Here is a 14,095-nt window from a genome sequence, read left to right on the forward strand (position 1 = left end):
TGGATTTAAAAACCCTTGTTGAAATTAGGAAGGGAAAACGGTCATATACAAAACCCCAGTCAGTATATCAGTCCCAAATAGACTGGGAATCACGTGGTTTGGTGCTGGCAATTATCCAAAGAACGTCTATCTGTTGGTTGTCACCCAAAGGGAAGGAACAGACCTCAGCTAGTGACTGTGTCACACCAGCTCTCCCAGGGCCTGCTCATGTCCATTAGTGCTTGGGGGAGGTGCTTACAAGGGCTGCCTTGGCATCCAGGCTCTGATTTCATACTAGGAAGGCCTCAGGTTACACAACACCCTACTCTTCCTCAGGTCCCATTGGGAATGTGTCAACTGGTGGGTGTCCCATCATTTCAGAGTCACCTGTCTGTATGTATGCAGCTGTGGGTCCACAAACACACCCACTCTGCGCAAGGACAGGCAGAAGCCGAAGCCAAGGACTACAGGGAAGAGAATCTTTTTCTTTGGTCCTCTGGCTTGAAGGAGTTCAGTGTGAATCTTTAAGACACACCATTTTAGCCAGCACTAATCTGTTAAAGAGTAAGAATGTTTTCTAGCCCATTAGATTCAATTTCTTTAAAAACCCGGTATTTAAAAAACAATTGCTTATTGAAGAACCGAGAAAGGATGGGGTTTTGGTGAGCTTTCAGGCTGAGTCTGTCCCCTTGTGCTCTGACAATGTAAAGTCCTCACCGTGAGGCAAGTTTGAGTGTTTACAAATATGAACTCAATTAGTCCCCGCAGCGGCCTTACCCAGAGAGAAGGCTACTACTTCATTTTATATGAGGAATTAGTAGCACAGAGATGTCAAGGGTCTTGCCCAGGGTCACACAGGCAGAACACACAGACTGAGGCCACACTTACTCTCTGTGTTTGATGCCTCTCTTGGCTGAGTCTCTGGCTTAAGCCATTTTGTCTGAAAATAGTTTCTTATGGATGCTATAGATCATACTTGGAAAGTAATGTGCATTTGGACTTGGTGGCCCTTGCTGAACTGTCTTATGTGGTGGTTTTACACAAGGCCCTCTCCCTGCTGAGTCTGCAACAGGGCCCTTTCTTGACTTCATGGTGACACAACCCTTCCTGATCCCCCTCTAACCTAAGTGGGTTAAGAAACAAACAAACATAAAAACACTCGCTAGCACTTCAATTAGCGTGTCTGAGTTGCAAATGATGTTGGTATCTAACCCAGGATCTTAAGCTTTCTGAAGAGCAGAACAGACCATGCTTGGCCAGTGTTCCTCATGTGCTGTGAGCTGGGCACAGCTCCACATGATTTGCTCTCTGCAGGACAGCATGGTAGCACCAACAGTCCCAGAAGACCCTTGTGAGCCAGCCAAGCTGACTGGAGCCCCAAGCCTTGCCCACAGTCTATGCAGCATGGAGAGACTTTGTAAAGGGTCTCCTGTGCGATGAACAAGCCTCCAGCTCAAGGGAACCCACGAGGCACTCCTGGGGCCAGAGGACAAAGGGAAGACAAAGAAAAGGATTATCTTTGTCATTTAATGTCTGATGACCTGGAAAGCCGGGGCCATAATTAAGCAGAATATTAACAATAACAACAACAAATAATAACAATATATTATTTCTTAATATACAATTGATATGCATGCATGAATATATAATATATATTGAAATCAAACTAAGGTATATCAGGTCAGGCCACTGGACGGTAAAACCCTACTTAATAGAAAAGACAGAGATAGCCTCGCCTTTTCTCCAGCGCCTCTCAAGTGGATGGTGTTTGTTTCCTTTTGAAACAGAGCCTCACACTGTAGCCCAGGCTGGCCTGGGGCTTGTGAGCATCCTCCTTTCTCAGTGTCCAGGATGAAAGTAAGGGGACAGTGGCTGGCTGAAATGAGCTTTGGAAACCACCAAGCACTTCGGGGAAGCCCCTCACCATTGGGCGTGGTGGGCTGGGGGGGCGGCTTGCTGCCTCTGTGGGCTTTCCTCTGGCAGACTCCAGCGTAGGTGGTCACAGCTTTGCCTTGGGGGAATCTCCAGAAGGTTCCTCTGCAGCTCGGTCAGGAAGCATCAAGACAGACTCAGCCTCATGGACTTTTCCAGATCAAATTTTGACAGGCTAGTTTTGAGTACACAGATTCAGTAGGGTGTAGCAATGAGAGTCTAGATACACTGGATCTTTAGGTCTTCAATACATGTGTTTCACACAAGAGCTAAGTCTGAAGTGTATTGTGGTTTTGTTTCAAGGGTCACTCAACCACCATTACATTTTATCATTTCCCAAGATGACATCAACCACATTCCTCGGAAGTGTCTCCCACTTCCCACTCCAGCAAGGCCTCTCTAAGCTCTTCGGATGTCTTGCTTGCTGCCCTGTGATAGAGGAAGTACTGTGCTGGCCAAAGAGGAAACTGAAGTTCCCAGGGAGGGTGTGGGAGACTTGGGGTCCTGCCTCTGGCAAGGTATAGAGCCAGGCTTTGAACCAGGTCTGCCTCTAAGGTCCGTGTTGCCAACCAGAGGCCCCAGAGGGGCCCAGTGGTTGCAGGAGAAATGCCTGTGGCTGAATGCTGCCTCTGCTGGGACACTGAGGGGACAGGCAGCTCTTATAATGTTAAAAGATACAGCAGGGTCTCTAGGAGCTTCCGTCTCAGGGTAATCCAGACTGTGCTAGGGTTAACAAGAATAAAATTCTAATTTATTAGCCCCAAAGCAGTGGAGAAAATAGCTCGTTTGATGGTAGAGTCTGAAAATGAATGGGGGTTTATGGTGCTTTCAGGATTCTGATGATGTTTGAAGAAGGACAGGCCCTACCCTTTAATAAGTGTCCCCAGAGTTCCTCATTACAATGCAAACAGCCATGGCTTCAGGGTAATGTAAAATATATAGAGCTTTGACTGCAGGACGAATGGCTTTGAGGGGTCCATGGAAGAGAATGGATTGTGGTCATTAAGTTTCCTTTCACGGGATCCACGCCATTGGTTCTGCCAATTAAAATAGCCGTACATGATTTTTAGACCTCTATTTATTTTCCTCTGTAGACTGTATAATCTAAATATTTAAAATGGCAGTATCAAAAAAAATAATTTATATGCCAATGGCTAAGAGAAACATTTGGTTGGGGTAAAAGACAGAGTGATGCCCTTTGCTCTGATTCCACTTTCAGAGACCAAGTCGTTGCTCCTGGAAGCGTGGTGGGCTTATGTGAGGATATGAGCACAGCTGAGATCAGCTAAACCAGGGCTTTTACAGTGACAAAATGGAAAACTGAGATTTGAAATGGGGAGGCAACACCTTCATCAATGACAGAGTGGAAAATATATTCAATTGAAAACATGCCATTGGTTTGGGATAGTGGATTTTTTTTTTATGGTCATCAGCCAGGAAATTGCAGATAACATTCTTTCAAAAATTGAATCCATGTATTTCTCAGTGGTTAAAATTTCAATAGCACATGTATTATCAAGAGGCAGGATGCTGGGTAAAAAAGCATGCAGAGAAAGTCGCAGGGAACACTCAGCGGGGGAGCTGTTCTCCTCATGCTGTGCAAAAGGCACTGTGGAAAGTTCTTATGCTTGGCTCTCGAGTCCAGGACATGGAAATTACAGAGGAAAGTGGAGGAGTCTGAGCTATCCATGAGTGATCCACCTCAGAATGGTACCAGGGCAGGCAGTCAAGACCGAAGGGTGAATGCAAAGGTCTTTGGCTGTTGCCTGGGATTCTGGCCTTTTTTTTTTTTTTTTTTTTTTTTTTTGAATACAGAAGATAGCCAGTAAATGAATGCAGGCTAATGAATCACATTAAATAAAAATTTACTCAAATAGAAGCTGTTGCGTCAAAAGTTTGACCACTGTGAAATTTCACATAGTGCTTAAGCACATGCCATGAGTCTTAGATTGCTGGTTTGATTTTTAAAGTAAAAACCACCAATATACTCAGGTTATTTTTCACATGTATCCGTATGTGGTATGTGTCTCTCTGTGTGTGTGTTTATGTGGGCATTTGTATGTGTGTAGGCACACCTGTGCATTCGGGTACATGCCTTGATTACCCTTCACCTTACACATGGAGGCTGGGTCTCTCACTTGAGCCAGATTTGACTGGTTTCCATAGGTGACTTCCTCCAGGAATCCCTTCTCTCCGCCTCGTGCACACTGGGATTACAGGCAGTCTCTGCAGAGGGACTGGGCAGATCCCAGCGGCCTGTGGGCATGTCTGGGAGGGATTGTCTTGGCTGATGATTGATATGGGAGGGATCAGCGCAGCCCACTGTGAGCAGGTGACATTTCAGGTGTCACTGAAGTGCCATTTACGGCTCATTCAGTTTTCAGTTTGTATTTCTGACCCGAAGTCCACAGCCAAGATTTATTTCTTCTTCTATCTTTTTCTTTCTCTCTATTTTGACCCAACGTGTATTGTCCTTTTACCATTATCACTTGGTGGGGGAGGCAGAAACTGCTTATGACTGATTTTCCAAACACCCAATAACAGCAGCCCCTCCCTCACCCGCCTACCGAGGGCAGTGGAGTGGGGAGGTGACAGGGAGGCGGCGGCAGGGAGTGAGCTTTGCTTTGCTGAGTGGGTGCTTTGCTGCAGTGGTGGGGGGCAGTGTCCTGGTCACACTCCAGGAGGTCACCCTCCACTGTCATCTGCACTGCCCCAACTATGACAGAAACAGCATAGGGGCACGGCCGCTTCTTGTTGGTAATTTGCTCTGTCCCCCGAGTGAAAATCAACTGTATTTTATTGGTTTTTGTTTTGCAACAGTTTTGCAACGGAAATGCCCTATCCAGAGTCTGACCGTAGCTGAACTGCTTAGGTGGAGGAATGGAGCAGGATGGGGATGTGATGGGCCTCTGGTCCTTCATGGGCAGGAGCTCCAAGCCCCGGGAGCAAGGTCCATCCAGGTCAACTCACTGTGTGCTGCCATTGGTGCTCGGCCACACAGGTCATCATTATGTGGACCACACAGTACCACCGGAACCACCTCCGCTGTACTGACTGGGCTCAGCTCCACCCTGGTTTCTGGAATGAAGTTTCCTGAATGACTTTGCAGAAGCATTGGCTCTGCCCTTGGTGCCTAATTCTCCCAGGCCCTGACTAACCCAGAGGCTGGAGAATCTGTCAAGCCTCTGCTACTGTGATTGGCTTAATTGAGGTTTCTTACGGCTTCCGTGAGTTTTGATATTTATATTTCCCTAGATGATCTTCTCTGTTCAGTGTCTTCTAATTTATGACCACAGAGGTTCAAGACACGATCTAATAGTTTTTTTAGCCTGTTAGTGTCTGTGGTTATTTATGGTCTATTTATATTCCTGTTTCTCCTTTTCTTACTCAGCCTCACCAGAGCTCCACAGGCAGCTAGTTCTTTTCACATACCCAGTCCTTGCCAACACTGCTGTCGATGTGTTTTTATCTGAGGACACCAATGGGGCCCCCAGCAATGTGGCTAGCTGCGTGGGATACACCCGAAGCTGGTGCTGTAGGACGTGCTGGGATTCTAGGATTCTCCGTTAAAATTCCTTTAATGGAAACCGAGCCTGACAAACAAATGAGGGCCCCCCAGGAATGAGCACATCCCTGGTGATGCCAGTGCTACAGAGCTGATTTCCTGGGCTCTGAAGGGATGTCATGTGTAAAGGACGCACGAGGTCTCCTGAGCTTCGACAGCAGGACCCGGGTGGGGGTGGGGGAAGGGGGATGGTTTCAGTTGAGGAAGAGAGGGATCTGAAAACGAAGAAGTGGGCTGCCCTGGGGGGCATGGGCTCTGATCAGGACACATGAGCCCTGTTCAGAAGCACCATGCCCCATGCACAGAATGTACTGAGGACCCATTGCCCCAGACTCTAAGGGGATTCTGGTCCCTACAACCTGCTGTAACTCCTCTGTGGGAACCTGTCACTCACTTTTAACTAACAACACGGCAATGTCGAAGGTCTGCATACCATGAGTGTACCTTCTTTCCCTGCTGTCTCTGGGAAAGCAAGCTGCCACATGGGAGATTCCAGGGTCCATCAGACCAGGTGCTGGCCTGTTTCCACTGAGAGCTGGCGAAGAACTGATGTTCTTGGTCTGACTGCCCACCAGGAGTGGGGCGCTGCCAACAGCCACGTGACCTTGGAGGCAGATCCTTTCCCACCTGAGCCTCAGATGAGATCCCTAAGCCCCAGCTTGCACAACAGTATCCATGTGACACCCTAGGCAGAGAACTACGCTGTGCCAGGTTCTTGATTCTGTGCCACAGGACAGATGGTTGCCTACGCTACTGTTTTGTGTTGACACAGCTACACTGCGATACACCCATGACTTACTCATCTGTGGAAACGGACCCTCCAGTGCCAGCTGGACCAAAGCTGTTCCATTCTCACCAGGAAGACACTCATGAAGCCAGGGGCTCTGCCGGCACTGGGCAGGGGTGGGGGACTCCCGATTCAACCGCCTGCCTCCTGTCTGGAGTTCTCTGCATCTCGCAGAGGCATGTCAGTCACCAGTTCTGTTTTCCTTTCTTTCCACAAACACTCACTAGAGAAGATGTACATCCGGCAGAATCTGCTCTTTAAGGAGCGAACTTACCATCCCCAGGAATACCATCTCCTCTTCCCTCTCCTTCACTGTTTTCTTGCTTTGATGGAAACCTCGCCAAACCTGCGAACAAATGCATCGTTACTCCCATCCAAAGTTCTCCTGTAGAAACTGCCTAGCCCAAGCATTGTGACGACCAACTCTAGCCAGCACTTGTGGGTGCCACTACGATTATTTTTTAAACGTTGGGATAATAGGCAACAGCTTTCTTTTCTTCTTCCTTCCTTCCTTCCTTCCTTCCTTCCTTCCTTCCTTCCTTCCTTCCCTCCTTCCTTTTACCCTTTTTCTTGTTATTTATTCTTCTCTCATACAATACATCCCAATGGCATCCCTCCCCTTCCTCCACTCCTCCCAGTCCCTGCCCCCCAACACCTCCCATCTTCCCCCAGGTCCATTGCTCCTCTGTTTCCCGTCAGAAAGAGCAGATCTCATGGGGTATCAACCAAACTTGGCATAGCGAGTTACAATAAGATTAGGCACAAACCCTCTTATCAAGGCTGGGTGAGCGAGGCAACAGCTTTCCTAAATTTTTATTTTATGTTATGTGTACAAGTGTTTCACCTACATGTATGTCTGTGCAATACATGGATGGGTACTAACAGCCACAGAGGCCAAAAGAGCCCATCAGATCCCCTGGAACTGAAGTTACACACGGTTGTGAGCCACCATGTAGGTGCTTGGGAATTGAACCCACGTCCACTAGAAGAGCGGCCAATGCTTTTAGCCACTGAGCCATCTCTACAGCCCCCACAGACAATAGTTTTAAAGAAGGGTAATTACAGAAATGACTCATAGATGTCTTTGAATCTTACTTGGGATTCTTCAAGAGAAACTTCTAGAAGTCAGAAGAATGAAGCTGTACCTAAAGATAGCACTTCATTGTTTTACAATTAAAACCTTCCAATGTAACTTGAACAGCTCAGATGCTTCCAAAAACTGTAAAACTAAAGCTTAGCTTAGGGTGCAGAGGCCAGAGATAGAAAGAAAGGGATCTGCCTGTCCTTCTCACGTCCTCTCTCACGACTACCCAGACACAGCTGAGGATAATGTCCTGCATACTCAGGCTCCCTATACTTATTCTCTTTTTAATTTAATTCGGATTTGTGCCACATGGCGGTAGTTTTCATCTTCTCACAAGCAACCTTGCCCTCCACTAGGAAAAAGACAAGGCACACTGTAAGACTATTTAAGAGGGAAAAAAATCAGTCCCTGGAGCCCCTCTAGAAGGAATACCAGGTTCTGGCCCTTAGGCTGGTGGCTGGAATGTGCTAAGTGGCGAGCTTGTCTTCAAGGCCCCAGGAGTTGCTCCTGGCATCTCCCCAATTGTCTCTGCATGGATGCAGTTTTTTAAAACCTTCATTGTGGGTTTACATCCTTGCTAGAGTCTAGCAACATTCTTTCCAACAATTATCGGTGCCCTTTTGGAAGTCTTTGAACACAGTGTTCTGCATCTTTAACTTCCAAGTTTACAACAAACAAAATAAAAACAAGACGATGCTTCTCCAGGGTAAGCCAATAAATCTTTGTGGGGTTTACTAACTCAACACAGCTTTCCTATAGGTAGGGCTCTGGGTTTTGAATTTCAGAGCTCAGCCACAGGCTGGAACGTGTTGCCTGCCCCTCAAATCCAGAAGCGCCCCCACGTCCGTACTTTCTGAATCTGCAGTGCTGCCAGGCTGGTGTCTGCTAGTCTCTGGCCCAGCAGCTTGATCTCCTTGGCTCTGCACTCCTGGAGGAAGATCTGCTTCATGAACATGGCCCTGAGGCGGCCCTGCCTTGCTCGCTCAGCAATCTGGATCATTTTGACAGCCTCTTCCAATGCTAGGCTCTTTACGGCGAATTTCTACAAAAATAAAAAAAAATCAGGCAAATCACTATTTATACATGTTGAACTAGACTAGCAAGACGGCTTAGCAAGTAAAGGCACTTGCTGCCAACTGCGTACTATACTGTAGCAACTGTAGATTGTGATCCTGACTTAAGGACTGTGTTCTAGATTGCCTTTCTGTTGTGATAAAAACCATGACCACAACCAACTTGGAGAGGAAAGGGCTTATTTCACTTCATCGTCAAGGGAAGCCAGGGCAGGAGTTGAGGTCAGAAGCATGAAGCAAACACCACAGAGCCCTGCTGCTTACCGGCTTGCTTCCAGCTCACCTTTAGCTACCGGTCTGGATAGCCTCGGCCCACCTGCTGAGGGATGGTGCCACCCACAGTGGGCTGGGATCTCCTACAGCTAACAATCAAGGAAATGTCCCACATTAAAATGAAGAGAGGGAGAATTAGTTTCTTCCAGGGATAAGTTCCCAAATAGGATGTCCGATCTCAAGTGGTCATTTCAGGACACATGTACACATGAGCAATGTTAAATGGACTTAGTAGGTTATAGATGTGTGTGTGAATGTATTTATATGTAACGTATTCATCATGTATAACATATATAACTGTATATACACACATTCATTATTTTATAATGAACTATAAATATATGTTATATATATACATTATATAACTATATACAATTACATATAACATATATAATGTCTCTGTATATACATGCAACAATGGTAATTAAAGAAGAGACCATGAATTTGGAAGGAGTGGGGAGTCCCAGGAAGAGTTTGTGGGGAGTGGTGTAAACACAGGGCTCATGCACAAAATTCTCAAAAACCAAGCCAAAACAAAAATCCTTTGTAAAAAGAAAGTCCTCATAGACGTGTCCACAGACCAATCTGATGGAAGCAATTTCTCAGTTGAGGTTCCCTCTTCCCAGGTGTGATAAGTTAATAACCAAGGTTAGCCACCACGGACCAGACCGCTACCTTCCAAACAGAAAGCTAACTGACACACCAAAAGTTTAGTTCCATAGCAAATTAGACCTGAGATGACCAGAAATGTCAGTCAGACATATTGATTAATGCTGGAGATTCCATCATTTGCTTAATGGGAAAATAGCAATGGAAACGATGTCTCTGAGATGAGGACATAAATGTACTACAAGTAAGAGGCTGAGGTCAGCTGTAGACGGCAGTGACTAGGATGTTAAACCATTCAGAACTGTTTACTTCTATGTGTGAAAAGGTAGGGGCTGGGGAGGTGACTCAGTCTCTCTCAAGGCTGAGGAACTGAGTTTGAATTTCCAGTACTCAGCTAAAAAGCTGGGTGTGACAGTGTGTGTCAGGAATCCCAGTGCTGGGGTTGCATCTGGAGCATAGCCAAGGGGATCCATGACACTAAGTGGCCAACCAGTCTACCTGAATCAGTGAGGTCCAGGTCGGGTGAGAGGCCTTGTATCAAAAAGTAAGGTGGAGAATGGTTGAGAAACACACTCAACACACAAGCTCACGCACATGCACTTGTATACACATGAAACACACACACACACACATACACACACACACACACACACACACACACACACACACATCCAACCATGATGAACATCATTAAAACAGAAAAAAATGTGGGTTCATGCTGCAGACTGTGGGGCCTCAGGTGGGGTATGTAGCAACAGGTCTAGGTGATTGGTGTGTGCCATTTATGCACACGTACATAAGCAAGGCTGTTAGGGAGTCTTTAGAGGCCATGAAGACCTGAATGGGATCAGAGTGAGGCTACCGTTGTCCTGGAAGCGAGGGGGAAGCTGTACCAGTGTAGAGGGACATTATGGGAGAGTGCTCCCGCAGGGGTAGGGGCACTTTTGCTGCCACAGCCAGCTTTACAAGGGCTCTGGGGGTTTGAACTCAGGGCCTCATGCTTGTGAAGAGAACTCTTTACTCACTGAACCGTCTCCCAGGCCCTTTCTGAGGGTTTCTTAAAGGCTTTCTTTTCCCAGTAACAGTCCTTCTAGATGATTCAAATGTCACTCAGTTAGAACTCATAAAAGGCCAGGGAGCGACTGAGAACACACAGTAGGTTTTGAGTTTGTGAATTCTGAACTTGGTAGGTTTAGTTCCTGACTTTACCTGGTGAATTAGAGACGAAAAAGCAAATGCAGCTGGTGATTGGCTCAGTCTTATGGCTCCCGATGTAACCCACGAAGCATTATCATTTGATTTTTATTTTATATAAAGTAATTATAACAAATCACTAACAACCACCCCAAAGTTACACAATCTCTTATAGGCCTCATAGAGCAAGCGGGGAGGGGAAACTCTTTTCTCTACTTGAGAATAAGGTGAATGTTCCCCAGACAGTCGGGGCTGGAGGAGGAGGAGGTTACACAGACCGTGAAAGACATTTGTTAGAATGGTACAAACCACATCAGGAAGGTTCAATCCACATTCATTTAAGATGCGGGCGAGGATCTTCTCTCTTCCTTTTATGACTTCTAACCTCTCCTTCAAAAAATACCTGGGTATGGGGACGTCCAACTGTTGCTGAAGAAGAAAGAGTAAGTGTAAGACCATTCTGTCAGGGTCCCAGGACTCAAATCCACCTAGAATCACTGCAGGATGAGCAAATCATGGAGACTTGCTTGTGGGGGTGGGGAGTAGGGGATGGGGGGATGAGGGGATGGGAGATGGGCGGATGGGGGTGAGGGGATGAGGGGTGAAGGGTGGGTGATGGGGGGTGGGGTAGAGAGAAGGTTCAGTGGCTAAGAGTGCTTGCTGCACAGCATGAAGATGTGAGTTCAAGCCCCATTCGTCACATACGGAAGCATTTTGAGTAACTCATAGGACCAAGGGCAGGGGTGGGATGAAGATGTCCTGCTATTCCTCCCCATCTTTCCTCTGGCTCTAGCTTTATTTGCTCCATTCTTCACAGCTGACTGAGGACCACCTTGGGAGGACAGTTCATCACAGAGACACAGATACCATCATTATCTGGCTTCAGATTCTCTCAGGGAAGTTCTGACTGGCACAGCTCCTCTGGTGTCCCAATCTCTGGGGTGAGAACTTAAGTCCTACCATACAAACCGCTGGGGGCTGGCCAGAAAAACAGCAAGGAGCGTGGACTTTGTGAGAGATTGGCCGTAGTGGCCAAGTGCAGAGGATGCTGGCTGGAATGGTCCAAAGGCAGGGACATTCCCAAGGCTCGCTTCTTTGCCAGGACACTGTTCACGGAACCCAGATGCTACTGCTGACCCAGTGTTCTGACCCCTGCATGTCAAAGACATCATATGGCTTGTCCACCAGTTCCAGGGCTGGTGGAAAACACTGTTGATGTCATCCTATAGCATAGACTTCCTGAGCGATGTCTGTTCCCGTCACCCCTCTCTTTCCTGGGCATAATTGGCTTCTCACAGCAGCAACATTTCCTAGTTGTAAGGAAGGTGAACAGTTGAAGTTTGGAGCAGTGTGAATAGCAGGGAAAGTGGAGGGAGGCCAGCATGTGAGTCCCCAAACCTCTTTAGACTGTAACCATTTAACAGCCTTGAAATTAGATTCAGACATTGAATGTCACCTTACTAATTCAATTTAGGACTATAATTCAATAAACAGCGATTCCACATTTGGCCCAGGCTGTTCTTCCTCTTTTCACCCGGGTGAGCCAAGCACACCTGACTGAATCTGGTGGTTCACTTTTGTTCTTAGAAATGCAGGAAATGCACATGCAAATTCTGGAATGTCTCCACTCTTTCCAGCTACTTTCATTAGTCTATTCTGATGCCATCAGATAACAATGCTAGAAGAATCTTCCCCAGAAAAAGGAATGGTATTTCCAAAAATCAAACTATTTTCAAAGTGAAGAAGCCTTAAGTCCCATGTAAAGACATTTTGTCTTTTTAACTTTACCTGAGGGAATCACCCTTTCAAAATTGAGGGTGAGCTCACAGGGCCTATTGCTGGAAGAAATGAGGTGTCTAGTGGTCCTTGAAAGTCTGTGCACCCAGGATATTAGAGAAACCTCAGGCAAATGTCTGTCAGCAAGGGGGAAAATGTTCAGTGGCAGGGTCTGAGTGACCATAGGAGATACCGAGGTTACCAGGAGGCAGAGGGAGGCTTCCTGGGCAATAAGGAGGGATGCCTTCTTCTGCAGTACCTAAGGAACAAAGGCCATAGCTATAAACCTTCTGGTCAGTACTGACCCAAAGCAAAGGAAGAGAGTCATTGAGCTGGGCACAAGGTCCAGGCCATCCAAGACTATCATCTAAGTGACGATGGGGTAGTAGAAGGCAGAAGGACATCATGGACCCAGAGATTTGGGGGCATGGCCCAGAGAAAATGGGAGACTTTGGGCTATGGAGTATTTGTGAGAGGGTCAGTCAACTCCATTTCAACCATCTTGACATAATGGCATCTCTGTGATAACAGGACTTCAGTGTCAAACAGACCCACGGACGGTGCAAAAACTGGTCTACACAGACAAGGAAGCACCCAACGCCTTCTTCATGATAGTGAGGTTTAAGCAAAGAGAACGTTCAGGCTTTTAATTCAACAAGGTCATCACATGTCACCACGGCTAGGAATCTGCAGACAGTGGACACAGCCTCAAGTGCCTTATTTAAAAAAAAAAAAAAAAAAAGCCTAACGAGGAAACAATGACAAAAAACACTTACGGGAGCCAACTTCAGGTCCTGTAAGATGTCGTCAAAATAATGGAACTCTGTCATTTCCAACTCCACCATCTCGTTCTTCAGTTCCAGAACGCGACCCATCACTCCATCCAGGATCTTGCGAATCAGCACGCGTTTCTGCGGATGGACTATCTGGTCATAGACATTCTCCATGTTCCTGAAGATCTGCACATACTTTATGTAGAAGGTGGCTAACATCTGGAAGACTATGACCTTGTTTCTCTGAGGCTCGGTCATCTTCTCAGACTCTTTGTCAAGCAGAGTATTGAGGGCTTCCTGGGTCTGGTGCCACATTTTATTGTACATTCTGGAGGAAGACACAGAGTTTAGATAACCTCATGTATGCACTTGATCCCACTGGGCACCCAATATTGGCCACCTGGCATCCTAAAACAGAACACACAGGCAGGCGTGAGTTCTGAACACAGTGAGTGGCTGGAAGGTTCTTTTTTTTTTTTTTTTTTTTTTCGGTTTTTCGAGACAGGGTTTCTCTTTGGAGCTTTGGAGCCTGTCCTGGAACTCACTCTGTAGCCCAGGCTGGCCTCGAACTTACAGAGATCTGCCTCCCTCTGCCTCCTGAGTGCTGGGATTAAAGGCATGCGCCACTACCGCACGGCACTGGAAGGTTCTCTAGACAACTTACAGTGTTTTGTCTGTTTCCCTACAACCATTGCTATGATTAGTAAATAATTTTTAAAAGCCTCTTTATAAATAATATAACTGTTCTTCAGCATGTCTGTGAACCCAGTGTTACTACACTAATTTAAATAATAAATTTATGTGTATCCAGAACAATTAACTGATTTTAACTGATTTAAATGTATATATGTATGTATGATGTATGATGGAGTATGTATTGAAACTACCATTTTGGAAAGTAATTCCACGTTGCCTTGTAAAGTTAGACCTGTGCAGACTTTGTAGATAAAATTTTATGACTACGTATCAAGTATGATTGTAGCAGTATAATTTTTTTCTACACTGGGGAATGAATTCAGGACTTCGGGCATGCTAGGTGAATACTTTACC

General features: G+C 46.3%; 1 protein-coding gene across 1 annotated transcript in view; it reads right to left on the reverse strand.

The window, feature by feature from the left end:
- Nucleotides 1–14,095, reverse strand: part of Iqca1 (IQ motif containing with AAA domain 1) — a 130,420-nt gene that overhangs the window by 107,779 nt on the left and 8,546 nt on the right. Inside the window, exons 2-5 of the mRNA XM_059278225.1 lie at nucleotides 13,049–13,373; nucleotides 10,806–10,925; nucleotides 8,198–8,389; nucleotides 6,538–6,609 (exon numbers count right to left, since the gene is read on the reverse strand). Of these exons, the coding sequence (XP_059134208.1) occupies nucleotides 6,538–6,609; nucleotides 8,198–8,389; nucleotides 10,806–10,925; nucleotides 13,049–13,373 (709 nt within the window). The remainder of the gene's footprint in view (nucleotides 1–6,537; nucleotides 6,610–8,197; nucleotides 8,390–10,805; nucleotides 10,926–13,048; nucleotides 13,374–14,095) is intronic.

Source organism: Peromyscus eremicus, chromosome 13, assembly GCF_949786415.1.
Source record: "Peromyscus eremicus chromosome 13, PerEre_H2_v1, whole genome shotgun sequence".
Classification (NCBI taxonomy): Eukaryota; Metazoa; Chordata; class Mammalia; order Rodentia; family Cricetidae; genus Peromyscus; species Peromyscus eremicus.